This window comes from Budorcas taxicolor, chromosome 2 (genome assembly GCF_023091745.1).
Source record: "Budorcas taxicolor isolate Tak-1 chromosome 2, Takin1.1, whole genome shotgun sequence".
Classification (NCBI taxonomy): Eukaryota; Metazoa; Chordata; class Mammalia; order Artiodactyla; family Bovidae; genus Budorcas; species Budorcas taxicolor.
The window spans coordinates 43,317,790-43,343,777 of NC_068911.1; the positions used below are offsets into that span (position 1 = coordinate 43,317,790).

At 38.2% G+C, this 25,988-nt stretch overlaps 2 protein-coding genes across 2 annotated transcripts; one reads left to right on the plus strand and one right to left on the minus strand.

Annotated features, from left to right (window-relative positions):
* The first annotated feature begins 1,176 nt into the window (after positions 1-1,176).
* On the plus strand, positions 1,177-2,154 carry LOC128060250 (olfactory receptor 1030-like). Its single transcript, XM_052652607.1, has one exon. The coding sequence runs from the start codon at positions 1,177-1,179 to the stop codon at positions 2,152-2,154; it is 978 nt and encodes a 325-aa protein (XP_052508567.1).
* Positions 2,155-11,706: 9,552 nt separating this feature from the next.
* On the minus strand, positions 11,707-12,642 carry LOC128043423 (olfactory receptor 5M10-like). Its single transcript, XM_052635764.1, has one exon. It carries the CDS (start codon positions 12,640-12,642, stop codon positions 11,707-11,709), a length of 936 nt encoding a protein of 311 aa, XP_052491724.1.
* Between the last annotated feature and the right edge of the window lie 13,346 nt (positions 12,643-25,988).

Here is a 25,988-nt window from a genome sequence, read left to right on the forward strand (position 1 = left end):
AGAGTATATATGCAAAAAAAAGAAAGATAATTGGCTTATGTTGGAGGATAGAAGATTTCAAATGTGGAAGAAGGAAAATCATTATAGTAAATTAGGCATTAGAGTAGCTTAGATTTGACTGGTAGCAGAGAAAATGCTGACAAGCTGCTGTAACATTCAATAAGTAATGTGTTAAAGGTAGAGCAGACAAGACTTTCAGATCGTTTAGATATAAGGTATGAACTCAAAGGTATGAGGTTAATTGAAATGTGAATCTGAAATACACACACACACACACACACACGCACGTAATATAAAATAAACTGAAATGCATGAATTAATAAGAAATTAATGATGGGCTTCCCTGGCAGTCCAGGGATTGAGACTTCTCTTTCCATTGCAGGGACACTGGTCCAGCCCCTGGATGGGGAGTCAAGATCTCATGTCTCGTGGCCAGAAAACCAAAGCATAGAACAGAAACAGTATCATAGCAAACAATGAAGATGCTAAACACAGTGCACATCAAGATAAAGAGTGAGAGATCAGTGAGATCATAGTGGGGACCAGACAAAGAAATAACCCTAGACTACCTACTGTTGATTTGAAACAAAGGAAATGGGAGGGGCAGACTATCAAGGGACTGGGAGGTTTATTGCTGCTGGAAAGTAAGTAAGAAATTAGGAAGAAACTGAATCTGAATAAACGTACACAGGCTGTCAAGAAGAGTATACTACTCTGATTATGGAATGTTCACCTTTACTGACAAAAATAGAAGCGATGTACAGAAAACCAACCATTTTCTCCATTCTCTGATCCAGCATTATGTCATGATCAAACAAAGGCAGTAGTTTGAGCATCAGCGTTTCCTAGTCCATTGCCTAATGAGGGACACCAGAGTTAAGTCAGATTCTATATATTTTAGTAGAGATAGGTGGAGATTGCAGAGCAGCCTGAATTGATGCTGCTTGGACTTCAAAACATGCTCAAGAAATAGATTATCCAGTTTACTCAGCACCACCAACCATCTGAGGCATCTAGTGAGAATCTTCCAGCTCTCAGGGTAGTAACAACTTAGACCTCTCTTTTGAAAACCAGTTTGTTTTAGTGCTGATTTATTTTGTCTATTTTTGAATTTCATACAAACTATTTCTTTTCATATCTGAAAACATAATTATTCTCTTTTTAGAGAGTCTGAAGATGGATACATTTCCCTCACATAATGGCACAGAGCCGACTGAGTTTATTCTGCTGGGACTTACCAGTCAGCAAGAGCTGCAGCCCATCCTTTTTATGGTGTTTCTCCTGATTTATCTCATCACCCTGACTGGGAACTTTGGGATGATTCTGTTAATCAGATTCACGCCCCAGCTGCACACCCCCATGTACTTTTTCCTCACCCATTTAGCATGTGTAGACATTTTTTACTCTACAAATGTCTCTCCTCAGATGCTCGTTAACTTCTTATCAGAGAAAAAAACTATTTCCTACGTGGGGTGCCTAGCACAATGTTTTGTTTTTGTGACTCTGCTTCTTACTGAGTATTACATGCTTGGTGCTATGGCCTATGACAGGTACATGGCAATCTGCAATCCCCTGCATTACAAGAGAAGGATGTCCAGGTCCCAGTGCATCTGCCTGGTCACTTTCCCCTACCTCTGGGGTTCTATGGTGGGCACAATGCAGGTAATATTGACTTCCCACTTGTCCTTTTGTGGATCCAACACCATCAACCATTTCTACTGTGCTGAACCACCCCTCTTAATGTTGACATGTTCTGACACTTACATAAAGCAAACTGCCTTGTTTGTGTCCACAGGGATTAATCTCACAGGTTCCCTACTCATTATCCTCATCTCCTACGTTTTCATTTTCATCACCATTATGAGGATCCGTTCCAGCAAAGGGCAGCGCAAAGCCTTCTCCACCTGTGGCTCCCACCTGACAGCTGTTACTATGTTCTATGGGTCCCTGACTTGCATGTATCTGAGACCAGCAAACAAGCAATCTGTAGAACAAGGGAAAATCGTGTCAGTGATTTGCATTTTTGTGAATCCCATGCTAAATCCATTTATCTATAGCCTCAGGAACAATGATGTGAAACAGGCTTTAAGAAGAATATTTATGAAAAACCTTGTTGCAATGAAGAAGAGTTCTCTTTTGACAGTTTCCCAGTAAAAAAAAGAAAAGAAAAGAAAAGAAAAAGTATCTTGAAAGCAACCCCAAAATATACCATCTTGCCTGAAGAATCCAATCCACTCCAGTATTCTTGCCTGGAGAATCCATGGACAGAAAAGCCTGTCAGGCATCAGACTCCTGTCCATGGAGTGGCAAAGAATTGGATCTGACCCAGCACACATGCACATTGACACACGTTTGCAGAGCTTGGGCTCGATTCTAATGGAAACAAAGAATGGAAGTGTTCTTTGGAAGAAAATACAACAGAAGTCAGTTTCTTATGATTAAGCAGGTTTAAGCTTTTAGTCTCACTCAAGGACTCATTTCCACTTGCTTGGCATATATTTCTTCCTTTTTCTTCCTAAGTCTTCAATATTGAGCATCACTGAGGGACTCTTACCAGCAAAGCAATGTGCATTATAGTATATTTCCTCAATAAGAAGCTGATTTACTTCCCTGTGATATATGACATATTCCCTTAATGAACGCTGATTATCCTCTCAAAAATCTCATTTCTCTAATCTTCAATGTGTGTTCTGAATAAACCTTTGGTGAATGGTTGTCTATATCATCTGAATGTAAAAACATATATGTTTTTATCATTGTTGTTCAGTCGCTCAATCATGTCAACTCTTTGTGATCCCATGGACTACAGAACACCAGACTTCTCTGTCCTTCACTATCTCCCAATTATTATTTGAAACAAAAGCCCTGATATTGTAATTTTAATAATCCTATAATTTGTTTCATTAGCTTCCTTTAATCAAAGCAGACACCCTTATGAATGGGAGCTACACTTTGCTGACTTGGAGTTTTCATTTCTTATATAAGAGATTTATATCATTTTTCCTACAATATTAAAAATTATTGTGCCATAATTTTACATATTACCTTTCAGTTCTTGTCTATCCACAAACAATTTTAAAATAACAGCTTTCTAATATGTATGGAAACTTGGTTTTAGTGTTCTGAAACTAAGCTGTGTTTTCCAGACTGCTTGATAATCTTTGGAATTGATCTTTATTTAAAAGCATAATGTAAATTAACATTGATATGACACACATAGTTCACCACTTCATTTTAATATTTAAAGGAGTTTTTGTTTTTTCTACCTTTAGGAAAATCTGTATGCATATAAGTTATGGCTTCTAGTGTATAGTTACTACATTAAGGTAGATTTCCACCATTTTATTCCTAGTTACCTTTGTATATATATATATTTCTTTTTGGATTTAGTCATGTATGACATCAACCCAGCAAATGAGTACCCTAATTTTCTCACACCCTTAATAACACTGGAAATATCATTTTATTGTGTGAAGATAGTAGACACAAATGCAACAAAGAAAACATCCATGTATCAAAAACAACTTATTGGAATTCACCTTTTATTTATTTTGCTATTTCTCAATTTTATAGTATAGTATCATAGCTACTGTGATAGTGATATTTAATCTCAAGAAGAAAAAGTTCTTTACTTGGATGAATTTTTTCTTGAGAAGTAAAATAAAAAAAAAGTTTCCAGATTAAAAAATAATAGTTAGAAATATTGATACTCACTTGTCTTTGTCACTCACTCTTAATAAATAAAGATGGCTTGTTTACCCTTGAAGATGTCAACCTATTCATAAGCACCATATTTTTAAAAGGAAAAGGGACAAACTGTAGGAGCTTGAATTACATGGGCCTTGGATCACCAATCAGTTGAATACTTTTAGAGAACAGATTTTGAACCCCTGCTTTTTTCTATTTTCATATTCCAATATTACTATTAATAAATAAAGATCCTTTAATTTTATATTTTGGGATTGGATGAGTTTGGAAATATTCATTTTCCATATTTTTGCTCATTTAAATACAATAATTGATTACCATGGAAAATTGGTACACAGAAGGAACTAATTTTACTTTTCCTAAGCTTAGTATTTTACAAAGTCATCATCATATACATATCAATGTGACCTTATTCTTCATAAAGTAACATAAAATACTTTGACCTTTTCTTAATTGGAAACTTCTTTAATGTCTGTGTAACATTCTAATGCAAAGTCCATCACGTGATAGTCAAATTCCTCTTTATAATCACAACCAATGCACCCTTGCAGGTGTTCTAGTTACATACATACAGCCTCTGGTCTGTTTGGCGTATGCCTGTGCCTAATCCAGTATTGAATGCAGGTAGTCCTCACCTTGCACATTGCTGAGGTCACACAAAGTGAGGACGCATTTCCAGGTTCTATGGTTTCATTTAGATGAGATCATGCAACATGAAGGCTGTCTGTTTTAATATATCACTTGTTTCCTTTCTCTCAAACATGAAACAAATATTATACTAAAATCTTCACTTTGTTTTCTCATTGTGCCTCAACACATGCTTAAAATTGAATTTATTGAAAGTGTACATTTCTAAGACTCTTGAAACACACTAAATTTCTAGAAAAAAATGTGTATTATTATTCTTGATATACTCAGTGTATGAAAGCACCGGTCTTTTTAAACTCTCTTAAATACAGATACACAAAGCAATATTTTAATTCATATTTTTATTAACAATTATTTTATTCACTAATTTTAACATTTGTTAATTTTTATCAATTCAATATGCATAGCCTTCAATGTCATTGTCCATATGATTTCTATGAAATTAATAACATTCTTGTACTATTTTCACTTTTTCTTATTTGCAATAAAATCTTTGTCAACTTGGGTGGTGCTTAGTTTTAAATTATTTACAACAAAATCCAAGAGACTCACAGACTTAGAGAACAAACTAATGGTTGCCAAGAGGGAAGGCTGGGACAGAGAGAGAGATTGGGAGTTTGGGATTGACATGTGCACATTATTATATTTAAAATAGGTAAACAATATGGACCCTGTGTGTTAGCCCAGAGAACTCTGACACGTGTACATATACAACTGGAAAAAAATATTATATAGCTAAAAGCATCTGATTTATATTATTCTGGGATAAATTTGAAAGTAAAAATTTATTGAAGATGAATTTTCTCTGTGCCTGCATCCTCAGTCGCTTCAGTCATGTCTGACTGTTTGCGTGACCACCAGGCTCCTCTGTCTGTGGGATTCTCTAGGCATGAATTCTGGAGTGGGTTGCGATTTTCTCCTCTAGGGCATTTTCCTGACCCAGGAATCTCTTGTGGTGCCCGCATTGCAGGTGGGTTCTTTACCACTGAGCTACAAGGGAAGCCCAGATTTTCTCTACTAGAAATTAAAACACCAATCTATAGCAAATTTAGGAATTTTGCTTAAAATGCAAAATATATAGTATAATATATTGGCTTAATCAACATACTGGTTAAAGAAGAAATAACAATGAACATATTTAGTGTCCAGTGAAGATACTGTCACAAATTAGTGAGAGATGAAAGACAGCTTGATAAATTGTAGGAGGAAATGGATAAAAATGTGAGAGAAAAGTTATATGCAATATTACAACATACAACAAAATTGTATCCAGAATGAGAGTGGAAGTGAGAGTGTTACTTGCTTAGTTGTGTCCTACTCTTTGCTACCCCATGAATCGCAGCATGCCAGGCCTCCCTGTCCATCAACAACTCCCAGAGTTCACTCAAACTCATGTCCATCGAGTCTGTGATGCCATCCAGCCATCTCATCCTCTGTCGTCACCTTCTCCTCCTGCCCCCAATCCCTCCCAGCATCAGAGTCTTTTCGAATGAGTCAACTCTTTGCATGAGGTGGCCAAAGTACTGGAGTTTCAGCTTTAGCATCATTTCTTCCAAAGAACACCCAGGGCTGATCTTTAGAATGGACTGGTTGGATCTCCTTGCAGTCCAAGGGACTCTCAAGAGTGTTCTACAACACCACAATTCAAAAGCATTGGTAATGATAACCCTGTATGCGAGACAGCAAAAGAGACACAGATGTACAGAACAGTCTTTTGGACTCTGTGGGAGAGGGAGAGGGTGGGATGATTTGGGAGAATGGCATTAAAACATGTATAATATCATATAAGAAACGAATTGTCAGTCTAGGTTCGATGCAGGATACAGGATGTTGGGGCTGGTTCACTGGGATGACCAAGGGGACGGTATGGGGAGGGAGGTGAGAGGGGGTTCAGGATTGCGAACATGTGTACGCAATGGCAGATTCATGTTGAAGTATGGCAAAACCAATACAATATTGTAAAGTAAAAAAATAAAATAAAAGAAAAAGAAAAAAGAAAAAAAAAGGTATCAATTTTGGGGCACTCAGCTTTCTTCACAGTCTAACTCTCACATCCATACATGACCACTGGAAAAACCATAACCTTGACTAGATGGACCTTTGTTGGCAAAGTAATGTCTATGCTTTTGAATATGCTATCTAGGTTGGTCATAACTTTCCTTCCGAGGAGTAAGTGTCTTTTAATTTCATGGCTGCAGTCACCATCTGCAGTGATTTTGGAGACCAAAAAAAAAAATAGTCTGACCCTGTTTCCACTGTTTCCCCATCTATTTGCCATGAAGTGATGGGACCAGATGCCATGATCTTCGTTTTCTGAATGCTGAGCTTTAAGCCAACTTTTTCGCTCTCCTCTTTCACTTTCATCAAGAGGCTTTTTTGCTCCTCTTCACTTTCTGCCATAAGGGTGGTGTCATCTGCATATCTGAGGTTATTGATATTTCTCCTGGCAATCTTGATTCCAGCTTGTGTTTCTTCCAGCCCAGCGTTTCTCATGATGTACTCTGCATAGAAATTAAATAAGCAGGGTGACAATATACAGCCATGACGTACTCGTTTTCCTATTTGGAACCAGTCTGTTTTCCCATGTCCAGTTCTAGCTGTTGCTTCCTGACCTTCATACCGATTTCGCAAGAGGCATGTCAGGTGGTCTGGTATTTCAATCTCTTTCAGAACTTTCCACAGTTTATTGTGATCCACACAGTCAAAGGCTTTGGCATAGTCAATAAAGCAGAAATAGAAGGTTTTCTGGAACTCTCTTGCTTTTTTGAAGATCCAGTGGATGTTGGCAATTTGATCTCTCCTTCCTCTGCCTTATCTAAAACTATCTTGAACATCTGGATGTTCACGGTTCACATACTGGCGAAGCCTGGCTTGGAGAATTTTGAGCATTACTTTACTAGCATGTGAGATGAGTGCAATTGTGCGGTAGTTTGAGCATTCTTTGGCATTGCCTTTCTTTGGGATTGGAATGAAAACTGACCTTTTCCAGTCCTGTGGCCACTGCTGAGGTTTCCAAATTTGCTGGCATATTGAGTGTAGCACTGTCACGGCATCATCTTTCAGGATTTGAAATAGTCTCAACTGGAATTCCATCACCTCCAGTAGCTTTGTTCAAAGTGATGCTTTCTAAGGCCCACTCGACTTCACATTCCAGGATGTCGGACTCTAGATGAGTGATCATATCATAGTTATTATATGGGTCATGACGATCTTTTTGTACAGTTCTTCTGTGTATTCTTGCCACCTCTTCTTAATATCTTCTGCTTCTGTTAGATCCATATCATCTCTGTCCTTTATGAAGCCCATCTTTGCATGAAATGTTCCCTTGGTATCTCTAATTTTCTTGAAGAGATCTTTAGTCTTTCCCATTCTGTTGTTTTCCTCTATTTCTTTGCATTGATGGCTGAGGAAGGCTTTCTTATCTCTTCTTGCTATTCTTTGGAACTCTCCATTCAGATGCTTATATGTTTCCTTTTTTCCTTTGCTTTTTGCTTCTCTTCTATTCACAGCTATTTGTAAGGCCTCCTGAGACAGCCATTTTGCTTTTTTTACATTTCTTTTCCATGGGCATGTTCTTGATCCCTGTCTCCTGTACAATGTCACGAACCTCATTCCATAGTTCATCAGGCACTCTATCTATCAGATGTAGTCCCTTAAATCTATTTCTCACTTCCACTGTATAATCATAAGGGATTTGATTTAGGTCATACCTGAGTGGTCTAGTGGTTTTCCCTACTTTCTTCAATTTAAGTCTGAATTTGCCAATAAGGGTTCATGATCTGAGCCACAGTCGCACCTGGTCTTGTTTTTGTTGACTGTATAGAGTTTCTCCATCTTTGGCTGTGAAGAATATAATCAATCTGATATCAGTGTTGACCATCTGGTGGTGTCCATATGTAGAGTCTTCTCTCGTGTTATTGGAAGAGGGTGTTTGCTATGGCCAGTGCATTTTCTTGGCAAAACTCTATTAGTGTTTGCCCTGCTTCATTCTGCATTCCAAGGCCAAGTTTGCCTGTTACTCCAGGTGTTTCTTGACTTCCTACTTTTGCATTCCAGTCCCCTATAATGAAAAGGACATCTTTTTTGGGTGTTAGTTCTAAAAGGTCTTGTAGGTCTTCAGAGAACCGTTGAACTTCATTTTCTTCAGCATTACTGGTTGGGGCATAGACTTAGGTTATTGTGATATTGAATGGCTTGCCTTGTAAATGAACAAAGATCATTCTATCATTTTTGAGATTGCATCCAAGTACTGCATTTTCAGACTCTTTTGTTGACCATGATGGCTACTCCATTTCTTCTAAGGGATTTCTGCCCACAGTAGTAGATATAATGGTCATTCATTCAAGCATGGGTGGCTGCAATGGTGCATAAGAGTGGCCAAGAGAAGCTACCCCACGTCCCAGGTCAGGGGCAGCGACCAGGAGGAGCTACCCACGTCTGAAGTCCGTTCGGCAGCCAAGAGAAGCTACCCTGTGTCTGAGGTCAGGGGTGGCAGCCAAGAGTGCCAGGCTGTGACAGCACAGGAGCAGCCAAGAGGAGCTACTCCACGTCCGAGGTGAGGGCCAGTGGCCGGGAGGAGCTACCCCATGCCCGAGGCCAGGGGCGGTGACTGGAAGGAGCAACCCCACATCCAAGGAGCAGTGGCTTCACGGGCACAGGGGGGCCTAGAGGAGCTATTCCATGTTTAAGGTCAGGAGGGGCGGTGATGAGCAGATTCCCCTCATCCAAGGTAAGGAGCAGTGGCTGTGCTTTGATGGAGCAGCCATGAAGAGATACCCCATGTCCAAGGTATGAGAAACCCAAGTAAGATGGTAGGTGTTGCAAGAGGGCATCAGAGGGCAGACACACTGAAACCACAATCACAGAAAACTAGTCAATCTAATCACACTAGGACCACAGCCTTGTCTAACTCAATGAAACTAAGCCATGCCGTGTGGGGCCACCCAAGACAAGTGGGTCATGGTGGAGAGGTCTGACAGAATGTGGTCCACTGGAGAAGGGAATGGTAAACCACTTCAGTATTCTTGCCTTGAGAACCCCATGAACAGTATGAAAAGGCAAAATGATAGGATACTGAAAGAGGAACTCCTCAGGTCAGTAGGTGCCCAATACGCTACTGGAGATCAGTGGAGAAACAACTCCAGAAAGGATGAAGGGATGGAGCCAAAGCAAAAACAATACCTAGCTGTGGATGTGACTGGTGATAGAAGCAAGGTCTGATGCTGTAAATAGCAATATTGCATAGGAACCTGGAATGTCAGGTCCATGAATCAAGGCAAATTGGAAGTGGTCAAACAGGAGATGGCAAGAGTGATGTTGACATTCTAGGAATCAGCAAACTAAAATGGACTGAAATGGGTGAATTTAACTCAGATTCTGTGTATTATATTACCTTAGAAACAATGTTCACTAAAAATACATAGTCTGTAGAAAGTTACAAGCCCAATACTATCAAGTAAAAATTAATATTTAAACTTATACATGGCAAATGCTTCCAATTTTGTCATATTAATTGTAAGAATAAGTAAATGTTTTAACTTATTGAGAAAAATAGAACAAGTAAATACAGAAGCTATACTTTGATTTGGGACATACTACTGATGAATGTTACTCCCTCGCTTCTGTCTGCTTTTTTATTTATTTATAAATAATATTTTCGATAGAATTAGCCTTAATCAATTGAGACTTAAGAATGAAGCCCAGGTTTCTAAAACTTCAGGTTATTTGGATTATTTTCTGGAAAATGATTTGAACACATTACAGTAAATATAGCAGTTTCTTTCATATGACCACTTATTATTGTGGTCTTAGTTAAAATCGGAATGCACAATATTAGAATGCTTACATATGAATGTGAGACTTGGATTATAAAGAAAGCTGAGTGCCGAAGAATTGATGCTTATGAACTGTGGTGTTGGAGAAGACTCTTGAGAGTCCCTTGGACTGCAAAGAGATCCAACCAGTCCATCCTAAAGGAAATCAGTCCTGGGTGTTCATTGGAAGGACTGATGTTGAAGCTGAAATGCCAATGCTTTGGCCACCTGATGAAAACTGCCTCATTTGAAAAGACCCTGATGCCAGGAAAGATTGAAGGTAGGAGGAGAAGGGGACAACAGAGGATGAGATGATTGGATGGCATCACTGACTCAATGGACATGAGTTTGAGTGAACTCCAGGAGTTGGTGATGGACAGGGAGACCTGGCATGCTGCGGTCCATGGAGTCCAAGAGTTGGACACGACTGAGCAACTGAACTGAAGCATTAAAGGCCATTTAAAATTAAATATATGTTTCAATATACCTCACTAATAATGCAAGGATCAGTGTGTATGAATTATGTATTTTTTTATATAACTTACTTTGCTATTGATTTTCTCAAAAGATGGCTTCCCTTGTATCTCAATTGGAAAAGAATCCAACTGCAATGCAGGAGACCACAGTTCTATTCCTGGGTCGGGAAGATCCACTGGGGAAGGGATATACTATCCACTCCAGTATTCTTAGGATTCCCTGGTGGCCCAGCTGGTAAAGAATCAGCCTGCATTGCGGGAGACCTGGTTTGGATCCCTGGGTTGGGAAGATCTCCAGAAGGGAAAGGCTACCCACTTCAGTATTCTGGCCAGGAGAATTTCATGGACTGTATAACCCATGGGGTCCCAAAGAGTTGGACACGACTGAGGGACTTTCTCTTCTCAAAAGATATTTTGGAAACTATTGGAACAGACTTGCCTAGAAAATAATGAGCAACTACTTTTGTATTTTTTTTTAATTGTTAGAAAATTGCTTTACAGTGTTGAGCTGATTTCTGCCATATTTATGAACCAAATAAAACATCACTGTTCACTTTCAGAAAGATATCTACACACCTCTTCATTCAGGATATCTATAATATTGGTTGGGAAAAAATTTATAAAAAATTTAAAGCTATGGGCGATCCATGTACTTCAAATTTCCCTAGTCAGGCATTGGAGTGATTGTTCTACATCACACATTGAAGAAGAAATTTTTCATAAATTTTAAAAAGAAGCTAAAAAGCAATCATCCTATTTTGAGCCTCACTATGGCTCTGTAGACCATTTAATTCAGAAGATGGATTGGCAGTGTTCATATCAGAGTGAATTAATATTAATATAATACTTATCCCCAAGTGAATAAATTTAGTAAAATATTAAATGGGCTTATTTAAAACATTTGTCTTTAAAGTATAAATTTTGAGGAGAAATTATGCAATACCACTGAGAACTCATGAAGATAAACTAATAGTGACAACAGACTAATAAGCTTTTCCTTTGAAGGAACCCCTGTGTCATTACAGACACCTTAAATATGAATAAGTGCCTAAACTGTACTTCTATGAAAAAAAAGTTACCTTAATCATATGCCTCATGGCATGGATCACATGCTTGTTCCTTAGACTGTATATCAATGGGTTCAACATTGGGCTCAAAAATGTATAAAAAACTGCAATTATTTTGGACTCCTCTACAGAGTTCTTAGATGGAGGCCTTAAGTACATGCAGAAGAGGGTTCCATAAAATAGAGTGACTGTTGTCAGGTGGGAACCACAAGTAGAAAAGGCTTTGTACCTGCCTTTTGCAGAATGGATCTTCAAGATGGATGCAATGATGAAAATGTAGGACAGAAGAATGATGAAGAGAGAACTTAAGAGAGTGAAACCAGCAACCACAAACATCGCCATCTTTTTGACATAAGTGTCAGAGCAGGCCAACATTATCAGAGGAGGATCAGCACAGTAGAAATGGTTGATTTCAAGGGAGTCACAGAAGGACAAGTGAAAGGTCAGCAGAGCCTGAGATAGACCATTGAGGAGACCACAAGTATAAGGGACTGTGACCAGAAAGATGCAAACATCCTTGGACATCCTGGTGCTGTAATGTAGAGGGCTGCAGATGGCTACATAGCGATCCAGGGCCATTGAAGCAAGGAGATAAAGTTCAGTGATCACCAGGGCAATGAAGAGAAGACACTGTATGAAGCATCCAGTGTAGGAGATGGTCTTCTGGTCTGAGAGGAAATTGTGCAGCATATTTGGAGTAACACTGGAGGAATAGCAAAGGTCTACAAAGGAGAGGTGGCTGAGGAAGAAATACATGGGAGTCTGGAGGTGGGAGTTGGTCCTGATCAGCACGATCATGGTCAGATTTCCCACCACTGTGATTAGGTAGATCACCAGGAACACTCCAAACAGAGCCTTCTGCAGTATTGGGTCATCTGTGAGTCCCAGGAGAATGAATTCAGTCACTATTGTGTGATTTGGGGAAAACATATTCTTATTCCTTGAGAACTAAAAGTGACGAAGAAAGTGAAGAATTCTGTATGATACAGGCTCTGCATTCATTCCATACCTTTTACATTTACTCATTGATCAATTCATCTGTGAAGAAATTTCTATTTTCAACAAATTCATCAGGATTTCTGCACAAATATTTAATCCTATATCTCAGTACTATTCTGCTTTTTCTCACTGTATCTCAATCTCTCCCTTGTTTGTATATATACATGTATCATTAATCAAATATTGGTATATAATATTATATATAATAATTATATATAAACTATTATTTATTAATATATTGATTTTAATATATTATTATATATTACAAATATTATACATTGATTATTATATATTTTATACATGACTGCCGGGAGACAGTGTGAGGAATCCCACCCGTGACAAGGTCATGAGGAAGGAAGCTGACATACACAAGGCATGCTCAGACTTCAGGGACCCCTCTGGAAATTCCTAAGCATGTACCCCAACAAAAATCTGCCGGTTTTTGTGCTCTGCTTTTCCACTCTTCTGACATTCTCTGGAAAAAGTCAATTCAGGGCTTTAGTCTTCTGCATTTGAAAGAGTGTTTCAATCCAAAAACCCCTCTGATGGCTTTCTAGCCTGCCTGCAGGACTCGTACAGCTGCGCCTGTGATTGTCTGAGGCCTCCTGACCGCAGGAGGCACAGGAAGCTTAAAACATCCTGGGAATGTAGGGGCTTCCAAGGAGTCAAAATCTTTAGAATAGGACTGATTAAAAGTTTCATTTGTTGAGTCAATGCTTGCTGCTGAATTTTCATATCCTTTATTTTTAGATTAGTTGGTATACAGAAAAACAAGTAGTAGACCTTGTATTAGCAACATTAGATCTTTGAGTTAAGTACCTTCTTTGTTATAACCCACTGCGCCTTTGTTCTATAGAGATGTAACTTTAGCGCTTTAAGGAGATGTAGATTAAAGAAAAACACTTCAGGGGAAACAAAATTAACATTCATTAAGGAAGAGAGCCAAAAAGTGTTAACAAGCCTCTTGGCCAGAAGATAATGTAAATCACCTGAGACCTTTTGTATACAAAATGATATACAGAGTCTGGGTTGCGAACGCTACATAATTTTGTGTTACCCATTGATCTCCATGTTTTATCAAAAGTATAAAAGGCCTTCTGAACAATAAAGGAGGGGACCATTTTCTCGGATCAGTTTCTCGGACCAATTTCTCGGACTAGTCTCTCGGCCTGGTTTCTTGGGAATCTGGCTCCCCCCGTGTCTCTGTCTCTCTTCTTCTCTCCCTTTCCCTCCCTCCGCTCTTTACTTTAATTTCAGGCTGAATCTCCACCTGGGGCGCGGAGGCTCGCCAGGTCTACTTATTTGCCCTGGCTGTTAAGACCCACGCGAAAGGGAGCTTAAGGCGAGGCACCCTTAGATATTCAAGCGGGCGCCGGTGGCCCAACGTAGATGGTGCAAATTCCTTGTCTGGAATTGTATTGGTCTTCCGCGTAAACCAAGCTATTCAGCCCTCTTCCTCCACTTAATCTTCCTACTATGCTATAGTTTCTTAATCTAATCTTATATCAATCAATAAACAAGTCTTTCCACACCAACGCCGTCCACCCTTCGAATTCCCTGGATCCACCGGGGCTGGACCCCGGCACATGACAGTATATTAATTATACATAATATTAATTATTCTATGTTGATTATTAAAATATATATTAATAAATGCTATGATCTAAAAATATTACATATTATATATATATTTATACATTTATATCTTTTAAGGAGACTATACTTTGATTTTTTTTAAAACTTTGTCCAAACAAAAAGCCAAAAGTATGAAAATCAGGTATGAAAAGCAACAAGGCATCATCAATATCTTTCAAATGGACAAATGAAGAAAACTATTTTTCTAGAGCTCCACCAGTTCTTATAGACTATTGTTTCAGATCTTACCAGATTGCATTGGACTATAAAGTGAGAACTGTGCTATAAAGAAAGCTGAGCACCAAAGAATTGATGCTTTTGAACTGTGGTTTTGGAGAAGACTCTTGAGAGTCCCTTGGACTGCAAGGAGATCCAACCAGTCCATTCTGAAGGAGATCAGTCCTGAATATTCATTAGAAGGACTGATTCTGAAGCTGAAACTCTAATGCTTTGTCCACCTGATGCAAAGAACTGACTCACTGGAAAAGCCTCTAATGCTGGGACAGATTGAAGGCTGGAGGAGACGGGGACGACAGAGGATGAGATGGTTGGATGGCATCACTAACCTAATGGACATGGGTTTGAGCAAACTCCCAGAGTTGGTGATGAACAGGGAAGTCTGGTGTGCTGCAGTCCATGGGATTGCAAAAAGTTGTACACGGCTGAGCTGTAAACTGAGTTGTAAACTGCATTGAACTGATTGTTTCTGATATAAAACAGAATATAAATGTTCAATATTGCATTTTCAACTGAAACTCATAGTTGTATGACTTAATTTCATTCAAAGAACATTGAATTAGTGAAATTTATCTCAAGATATGACTAAGAATAAACAGAATGAAGAATTCATACATGCACTCATTTATTCTTTTACACTGTAAAGATTGATTTTTTTCCCTTGTTTTAAGTTCTAGTGCTACAGCAGTGAAAAAAATCTCCAGCCTAATGAAGTATAACATTGTAGGAGAAGGAACAAGTACTAAATCCAGAGATAAAGATATATCATGTACTGTTTGGAAAACACAGCAGTAATTGTCTCCTCTGAATTGGAGTCATGTTGTGGGGTAGTTGTCTTTGATTTGTTAAACTCTGATTTATCCTTTGAAGCAGCACAGTGGTTTTTACAAGTACAGAAGTAGTCCTTGTATTTAACTGTGCTGCCTGGAACACACTTCTTATCTGTTTTCTGTAGTTTACATAAAGCATTAGCTCATTTCCAGGAGTTGGAAAATTTGAATTCTAAAAGGTTAAATTCACACACACACACACACACACACACACACACACACACAGAGGCCCATCGCCATTAGAATTCCTATTTTAGGCAATGCATATCCTTTTGCATTGTGAGCATGATGGCTCTCTCTGCACTATCTGGCTGCAGAGCTATCACTCTGGCACTTCTTGTCTCTGTATACTTGCCATCTTCTTCCTGATGTGATCCCAGGACTAAGAATGAAGACATCTGGGGCTTATGACTAAGACAAATATTTGAACCTAAGGATTCTGTGTATCATCTTCTTTCCTGGTCCCTTTACAATTTCTAAACTTGATGAATCTTCACCATTAAAAAAGACTCATTTGGCTGGATGGGGGTGCGTGGTGTGTGTGTGTGGGGAGATATATGACATAATCTCAGTTAGAAGCAAGTATTGTGAAGAAAGATGAATGTAAGATGCTTTTAAATGCTTTTTTTTTTTTGGCATACAGTGAATACTAATCTCCGCAAAAAAAAAAAAAAAAAAAAAAAAAAAACAACTTATACTTACTGAACAAGTATATCAAATGACCTACCTGTAAAACTGAAATTATGACATTTTGAAAAAAAAAGGGGATGATTTATAATGTGTTTCTTAAGTATAGTCCCTAGAGTATTAAAAAAATCTAAAAGCCAATTAAAATTGCCTTTGTTTCTCAGAAGTGTAACATTAATTTGATCCCTTGGGAACTAGAGTCTCCTTTGAGGCTGATATTGCTACAGAGCATTATATACAGGATTGAAACTGTGTATGAAATCTTTAGCAGAGAGACATTAGCCATCACTTTTAACACCATGGGAGTAGGGAATATGGTAGGTAAGTTTAGTACTTAGATTACAGTAAGGAAGAAAGAATATAAATTATTGTTTTAAATGTCATTTTCTCTATAAATGCTAAGGTGAGGTCACATACTGATAGTGAGAAATAGAAAAAAGTGAACTAAGGGAGAGTTTTGAGGAGCACAAAGACTAAGAAAGCCACAGACTAGGAAAAATATTCATATTGAGTAATGTTGGCAAGGATTTCTACTCAGAATGCATATAGATCCTCCACTATTCACTGATCAAAATACAACCAGACAATTTTTTAAAAAATCTATGATCTTAATACATTTCATATACAAAAATATACAAATTGCCAAAAAACATATGAAAATAATTTCAATATGTATAATTGTTAAAGAAATATAAATTGTAACTCCTTTGAGATACCACTTCACATCCTCATTAATAACAAGAATTGGGAGAGTGGGATTGAGATACACACACTGTTGATATAAAATAGGTAACTAAAACTTTTCATGTGGTGATAGTTGTAAGAACCCACCTGGCAATGAAGAAGGCATAAAACATGCAGGTTCGATTCCTGGGTTGGGAAGATCCCCGAAGGAGGAAATGGCAAACTCACTCCAGTATTCTTGCCCAGAAAATCCCAAGTACTGAGGAGTCTGGCAGACTACAGTCCATGAGGTTGCAAAGAGTAGGACATGTCGAGCAGCTGAGCATGCACGCGATGAGAACACACTGTATAGCACAAAGAGCTCTCCTTAAGGCACAGTGGTGACCTAGTGAGAAGGAAGTCCAAAAAGGCGGGGATATACTTATACATAAGGCTGACTCTGCTTATTTAACTTATACGCAGAGTACATCATGAGAAACGCTGGACTGGAAGAAACACAAGCTGGAATCAAGATTGCCGGGAGAAACATCAATAACCTCGGATATGCAGATGGCAGCACCCTTATGGCAGAAAGTGAAGAGGAGCTAAAACGCCTCTTGATGAAAGTGAAAGTGGAGAGTGAAAAAGTTGGCCTAAAGCTCAACATTCAGAAAATGAAGATCATGGCATCCGGTCCCATCACTTCATGGGAAATAGATGGGGAAACAGTGGAAACAGTGTCAGACTTTATTTTTTTGGGCTCCAAAATCACTGCAGATGGTGACGCAGCCATGAAATTAAAAGACGCTTATTCCTTGGAAGAAAAGTTATGACCAACCTAGATAGCGTATTGAAAAGCAGAGACATTACTTTGCCAACAAAGGTCCATCTAGTCAAGGCTATGGTTTTTCCAGTGAGAGTTGGACTGTGAAGGAGGCTGAGCAATGAAGAATTGATGCTTTTGAACTGTGGTGTTGGAGAAGACTCTTGAGAGTCCCTTGGACTGCAAGGAGATCTGAGCAGTCCATTCTGAAGGAGATCAGCCCTGGGATTTCTTTGGAAGGAATGATGCTAAAGCTGAAACCTCAGTAATTTGTCCACCTCATGCGAAGTGTTGACTCATTGGAAAAGACTGTGATGCTGGGAGGGATTGGGGGCAGGAGGAGAAGGGGACGACAGAGGATGAGATGGCTGGATGGCATCACTGACTCGATGGACGTGAGTCTGAGTGAACTCTGGGAGTTGGTGATGGACAGGGAGGCCTGGCATGCTGCGGTTCATGGGGTCGCAAAGAGTCGGACACGACTGAGTGACTGAACTGAACTGAACTGAACTGAAGGCTGACTCATTTTGGTGTACAGTACAAATGAACACAGCATTGGATAACAACTATACTCCAATAAAAATTTATTTTAAAAAAAGATTGACAGAAAAAGATGGATAAAGACAATGTGAATCAACTGTAACTCTCATAATATATCACTTGAAGAAGTGTAAAATGATTAAACTACTTTGGAAAACTAGTTTTTTTCTTATGAATTGCTTTATAATGTCTTAATTTTCCTATAAAACTATGTCTCAGTATGTATTAGAATTTTATCCAAGAATATAAGAAGGCATACACCCACAAAGAAATTGAAACTTACAGAGGCAGATACTCAGATAAACAAATTGTGATATATCCACATAACAGGACACTACACAGAAATAAAAACTGAATGAAGTACTAATAAAACTTAAATGAATCTCCAAAATATTGTACCAGAAGTAGATCAAATTCAGAATGGCATAGTAATGGCCTCCTCAAACCTACTTCTCCACAAAAGCAACATAAACAGGGCAAACTGGTCAAAATTGCTCTTTCAGAATTCTGTATCTTAACAAAGGCTTGTGAGAATCCCACGAGTGTTTTCATTCAAGTAAAAATGTCAGAATATATATTAAAAATTCTTTTTAATTTTTTTTTTTTTTACTTTACAATATTGTACTGGTTTTGCCATACATTGACATGAATCCCCCATGGGTGTACATGTGTTCCCCATCCTGACCCCCCCCCCCACCTCCTTCCCCATTCCATCCTGCTCCAGCCTCAAGCATCCTGTATCATGCATAGAACCTGGACTGACGATTGGTTTCACATGTGATAATTTACATGTTTCAATGCTATTCTCCCATATCATCCCACCCTCACCCTCTCCCACAGAGTCCAAAAGACTGTTCTATACATCTATGTCTCTTTTGCTGTCTCACATACAGGGTTATCATTACCATCTTTCTAAATTATATATATATATATGTGTTATTATACTGTATTGGTCTTTTTCTCTCTGGCTAACTTCACTCTGTATAATAGGCTCCAGTTTCATCCACCTCATTAGAAGTGATTCAAATATATTCTTTTTAATGGCTGAGTAGTATTCCATTGTGTATATGTACCACAGCTTTCTTATGCATTCGTCTGGTAATGGACATCAAGGATGCTTCCATGTCTTGGCTATTATAAACAGTGCTGTGATGAACATTGGGGTACACGTGTCTCTTTCAATTCTGGTTTCATTAGTGTGTATGCCCAGGAGTGGGATTGCTGGGTCATATGGCAGTTCTACTTCCAGTTTTTTAAGGAATCTCCACACTGTTCACCATAGTGGCTGAACTAGTTTGCATTCCCACCAACAGTGTAAGAGGGTTCCCTTTTCTCCACACCCACGCCAGCGTTTATTGCTTGTAGACATTTGGATCCCAGCCATTCTGACTGGCGTGAAATGGTACCTCATTGTGGTTTTGATTTGCATTTCTTTGATAATGAGTGATGTTGAGCATCTTTTCATATGTTTGTTAGCCGTCTGTATGTCTTTTTTGGAGACATGTCATTTTAGTTCTTTGACCCACTTTTTGATTGGGTAGTTTATTTTTTTGGAATTTAGCTGCAGGAGTTGCTTGTATATTTTTGAGATTAATTCCTTGTCAGTTACTTTTTTGCTATTATTTTCTCCCATACTGAAGGCTGTATTTTCACCTTGCTTATAGTTTCCTTTGTTGTGCAGAAGCTTTTAATTTTAATTCAGTCCTATTTGCTTTTTTTTTGCTTTTATTTCCAGAATTCTGGGAGGTGCATCATAGAGGAGCCTGCTGTGGTTTATGTCGGAGAGTGTTTTGCCTATGTTTTCCTCTAGGAGTTTGATAGTTTCTGGTCTTACATTTAGATATTTAATCCATTTTGAGTTTATTTTTGTGTATGGTATTAGAAAGTGATCTAGTTTCATTCTTTTACAAGTGGTTGACCAGTTTTCCCAGCACCACTTGTTAGAGAGATTGTCTTTACTCCATTGTATATTCTTGCCTCCTTTGTGGAAGATAAGGTGTCCATAGGTGTGTGGATTTATCTCTGGGCTTTCTATTTTGTTCCATTGATCTATATTTCTGTCTTTGTGTCAGTACCATACTGTCTTGATGACTGTGGCTTTGTAGTAGAGCCTGAAGTCAAGCAGGTTGATTCCTCCAGTTCCATTCTTCTTTCTCAAGATTACTTTGGCTATTCGAGGCTTTTTGTATTTCCATACAAATCCTGAAATTATTTGTTCTAGTTCTGTGAAAAATAACGTTGGTAGTTTGATAGGGATTGCATTGAATCTATGGATTGCTTTGGATAGTATACTCATTTTCACTATATTGATCCTTCTGATCCGTGAACATGGTATATTTCTCCATCTATTAATGTTCTCTTTGATTTCTTTCACCAGTGTTTTATAGTTTTCTATATATAGGTCTTTAGTTTCTTTAGGTAGATATATTCCTAAGTATTTTATTCTTTTCATTGCAATGGTGAATGGAATTGTTTCCTTAATTTCTCCTTCTGATTTCTCATTGTTAGTGTATAGGAATGCAAGAAATTTCTGTGTGTTGATTTTATATCCTGCCACTTTACTGTATTCATTGATTAGCTCTAGTAATTTTCTGGTTGAATCTTTAGGGTTTTCTCTGTATAGGATCATGTCATCTGCAAATAGTGAGAGTTTTACTTCTTTTCCAATCTGGATTCCTTTCATTTCTTTTTCTGCTCTGACTTCTGTGGCCAAAACTTCCAAAACTATGTTGAATAGTAGCAGTGAGAGTGAGCACTCTTGTCTTGTTCCCAACTTTAGGGGAAATGCTTTCATTTTTTCCCACTGATGATGTTTGCTGTGGGTTTGTCACATGCAGGATTTACTATGTTGAGGTATGTTCCTTCTATTCCTGCTTTCTGGAGGGTTTTTCTTATCATAAATGGATGTTGAATTTGTCAAAGGCTTTTCCCACATCTATTTAGATAATTATATGGTGTCTATTTTTCTATTTGTTAATGTGGTGTATTACATTGATTGATTTGCGGGTATTTAAGAATTCTTGCATCCCTGGGATAAAGCCCACTTGGTCATGATGTATGATCTTTTAAATATGTTGTTGGATTCTGTTTGCTAGAATTTTGTTAAGGATTTTCGCATCTGTGTTCATCAGTGATATTGGTCTGTAGTTTTCTTTTTTTGTGGCATCTTTGTCAGGTTTTGGTATTAGGATGATGGTGGCCTCATAAAATGAATTTGGAAGTTTACTTACCTCTGCAATTTTCTGGAAGAGTTTGAGTAGGATAGGTGTTAGCTCTTCTCTAAATTTTTGGTAGAATGCAGCTGCGAAGCCGTCTGGACCTGGGCTTTTGCTTGTTGGAAGATTTCTGATTACCATTTAAATTTCCGTGCTTGTGATGGGTCTGTTAAGATTTTCTATTTCTTCCTGGTTCAGTTTTGGAAAGTTGTACTTTTCTAGAATTTGTCCATTTCTTCCAAGTTGTCCATTTTATTGGCATATAGTTGCTGATAATAGTCTCTTATGATCCTTTGTATTTCTGTGTTGTCTGTTGTGATCTCTCCATTTTCATTTCTAATTTTGTTTATTTGATTTGTCTCCCTATTTTCTTGATGAGTCTGGCTAATGGCTTGTCAATTTTATTTGTCTTCTCAAAGAACCAGCTTTTGGCTTTGTTGATTTTTGCTATGGTGTCTTTTGTTTCTTTTAAATTTATTTCTGCTTTAATTTTTTGGATTTATTTCCTTCTGCTAACCATGAGGTGCCGGGAGCCACCACGGGAGATCCCACCCATGACAAAAGTCATGTGGAAGAGAACTGTTAAGCAAGGCTTCAGAACTCAACGGGCTCCCTAGGCTTTCTTGAACATCTACCCCAAAACCAGAATCTGTCTGTTTTACTCTTTCATGACTTTCACTAACTCCTCTGACATTAACAGGGGGCTATTCCTGACCACCTTTCTCTGGAGAAAATCAACTTAGGGCTATAGCTAATAAGTCTCCTGGACATGAGAAAAATATTTTCAATCAAAATCCCTCTGTTAGCATTTTAGCTTGCTTGGCAGATATATCTAGACTCTTACAGTGACACATGTGATTATTTATAGCCTCCCAACTGTGAGAGGCACGGAAAGCCTAAAACATAGAGCCTTTCAAAGAGTTAAAAGTTATTAGAGTAGTGCTAATGTAGGATTTCATTATTGGGCCAATGCTTGTTGCTAAGTTCCCGTATCTCTTATCCACTGTGCACCTGGGAGTGCATTAGTTAACATAGTTGGAAAGTAAGAAAAACAAATGTAGCCTTAAAATTAACCACATCAGACTTTTGAGCTAATTGGTTCTTTCTTGTAATTCACTGCACCTTTGCTTCGTGAGAATGTAACTCTGTTTAATACTTTTTGAGGCTGACGTAGATTAGAAATATAAGAAAAAATACTTCAAGGGAAAATAAGTTTTCTGGTTGAGAAGCCAGAAATTTTGTTAAGGATTTTTCATCTCTGTTCATCAGTGACATTGGTCTGTAGTTTTCTTTTTTTGCTGCATCTTTGTCAGGTTTTGGTATTAGGATGATGGTGGCCTCATAGAATGAGTTTGGAAGTTTACCTTCCTCTGCAATTTTCTTGAAGGGTTTGAGCAGGAGAGGTGTTAACTCTTCTCTTAATTTTTGGTAAAATTCAGCTGTGAAGCCGTCTGGACCTGGGCTTTTGTTTGCTGGGCGATTTCTGATTACAGTTTCAATTTCCATGCTTCTGATGGGTCTGTTAAGATTTTCTGTTTCTTCCTGGTTCAGTTTTGGAAAGTTGTACTGTTCTAAGAATTTGTCCATTTCTTCCAAGTTGTCCATTTTATTGGCATATAATTGCTGATAGTAGTCTCTTATGATCCTTTGTATTTCTGTGTTGTCTGTTGTGATCTCTCCATTTTCATTTCTAATTTTATTGATTTGATTTTTCTCCTTTTGTTTCTTGATGAGTCTGGCTAATGGTTTTTCAATTTTATTTATCCTTTCAAAGAACCAGCTTTTGGCTTTGTTGGTTTTTGCTATGGTTAATTTTATTTCTTTTGCATTTATTTCTGCCCTAATTTTTAAGATTTCTTTCCTTCTACTAACCCTGAGGTTCTCCCTTTCTTCCTCTTCTATTGCTTTAGGTGTAGAGTTAGGTATTTATTTGACTTTTTCTTGTTTCTTGAGGTATGCCTGTAATGCTATGAACTTTCCCCTTAGCACTGCTTTCATAGTGTCCCTCAGGTTTTAGGTTGTTGTGTTTTCATTTTCATTCGTTTCTATGCATGATTTGATTTCTTTTTTGATTTCTTCTGTGATTTGTTGGTTATTCAGAAGTGTGTTGTTCAGCCTCCATGTGTTGGAATTTTTAATAGTTTTTCTCCTGTAATTGAGATCTAATCTTAATGCATTATGGTCAGAAAAGATGCTTGGAATGATTTTTATTTTTTTGAATTTATCAAGGCTAGATTTATGGCCCAGGATGTGATCTATCCTGGAGAAGGTTCTATGAGCACTTGAGAAAAAGGTGAAATTCATTGTTTTGGGGTGAAATGTCCTATAGATATCAATTAGGTCTAACTAGTCTATTGTATCATTGAAGGTTTGCATTTCTTTGTTAATTTTCTATTTAGTTGATCTGTCCATAGGTGTGAGTGGGGTATTAAAGTCTCCCACTATTACTGTGTTATTGTTAATCTCCCCTTTCATACTTGTCAGCATTTGTCTTACATATTGTGGTGCTCCTATGTTGGGTGCATATATATTTATAATTGTTATATCTTCTTCTTGGATTGATCCTTTGATCATTATGTAGTGTCTTTCTTTGTCTCTTTTCACAGTCTTCATTTTAAGGTCTATTTTATCGGAGATGAGTATTGCTACTCCTGCTTTCTTTTGGTCTCTATTTGCATGGAATATCTTTTTCCAGCCCTTCAATTTTAGTCTGTATGTGTCCCTTGTTTTGAGGTGGGTCTCTTGTAGACAACTTATATAGGGATCTTGTTTTTGTATCCATTCAGCCAGTCTTTGTCTTTTGGTTGGGGCATCCAACCCATTTACGTTTAAGGTAATTGTTGATAAGTGTGATCCCATTGTCATTTACTTTATTGTTTTGGGTTCGGGTTTATACATCCTTTTTGTGTTTCCTGTCTAGGGAATATCCTTTAGCAATTGTTGGAGAGCTGGTTTGGTGGTGCTGAATTCTCTCAGCTTTTGCTTGTCTGTAAAGCTTTTGATTTCTCCTTCGTATTTGAATGAGATCCTTGCTGGGTACAGAAATCTGGGCTGTAGGTTATTTTCTTTCATTAATTTAAGTATTTCTTGCCATTCCCTCCTGGCCTGAAGAGTTTCTATTGAAAGATCAGCTGTTATCCGTATGGGAATCCCCTTGTGTGTTATTTGTTGTTTTTCCCTTGCTGCTTTTAATATTTGTTCTTTGTATTTGATCTTCGTTAATTTGATTAATATGTATCTTGGGATGTTTCACCTTGGGTTTATCCTGTTTGGGACTCTCTGAGTTTCTTGGACTTGGGTGATAATTTCCTTCCCCATTTTAGGGAAGTTTTCAGCTATTATCTCCTGAAGTATTTTCTCATGGTCTTTGTTTTTGTCTTCTTCTTCTGGGACTTCTATAATTCGAATGTTGGAGCATTTCATATTGTCCTGAAGGTCTCTGAGATTGTCCTCATTTCTTTTAATTCGTTTTTCTTTTTTCCTCTCTGATTCATTTATTTCTACCATTCTATCTTCTATTTCACTAATCCTATCTTCTGCCTCCATTATTCTACTATTTGTTGCCTCCAGAGTGTTTCTGATCTCATTTATTGGATTATTCACGATATATTGACTCTTCTTTATTTCTTCTAGGTCCTTGTTAAACCTTTCTTGCATCTTCTCAGTCCTTGTCTCCAGGCTATTTATCTGTGATTCCATTTTGATTTCAAGGTTTGGATCATTTTCACTATCATTATTTGGAATTCTTTCTCAGATAGATTCCCTATCTCTTCCTCTTTTTTTTTTTTTTTTTGGTTTGGTGGGCTGGATATTCCTCTGTCTCTTCATCTTGGTTATATTGCTCTGTTTGGGGTGGCATTTCTGTATTCTGGCAGTCTATGGAGTTCTCTTTATTATGGAGTTTCCTCACTGTGGGTGGGGTTGTATCAGTGGCTTGTCAAGGTTTCTTGGTTAGGGAAGCTTTTGTCAGAGTTCTGGTGGCTGGAGCTTGATTTCTTCTCTCTGGAGCACAATGAAGTGACCAGTAATGAGTTATGAGATGTCAGTTGTTTTGGAGTAACTTTGAGCTGCCTGTATATTGAAGCTCAACGGTGTGTTCCTGTGTTGCTGGAGAATTTGTGTGGTATGTCTTACTCTGGAACTTGTCCCTTGGGTGGTGCTTGGTTTCAGTGTAGGTATGGAGGCGTTTGATGAGCTCCTATCGATTAATGTTCCTTGGAGTCAGGAGTTCTCTGATGTTCTCAGGATTTGGACTTAAGCCTCCTGCTTCTGGTTTTCAGTTTTATTTTTACAGTAGCCTCAAGACTTCTCCATCTGTACAGCACCAATGATAAAACATCTAGGTTAGAGATGAAAAGTTTCTCCACATTGAGGGTCACCCATAGAGGTTCACTGAGTTACATGGAGAAGAGAAGAGGGATGGGGGAGTTAGACGTGACTGGAATGAGATGAGGTGGGATCAGAAGAGGAGAGAGCCACCTAGGCAGTAATCACTTCCTTATGTACGCTCCACAGTCTGGACTGCTCAGAGGTGTTCACGGAGTTATACAGGGAAGAGGAGAGGAAGGAAGGAGACAGAGGTGGCCAGGAGGATAAAAGAGGGAAATGAAAAGGAGAGAGACAAATCCAGCCAGTAACCAGTTCCCT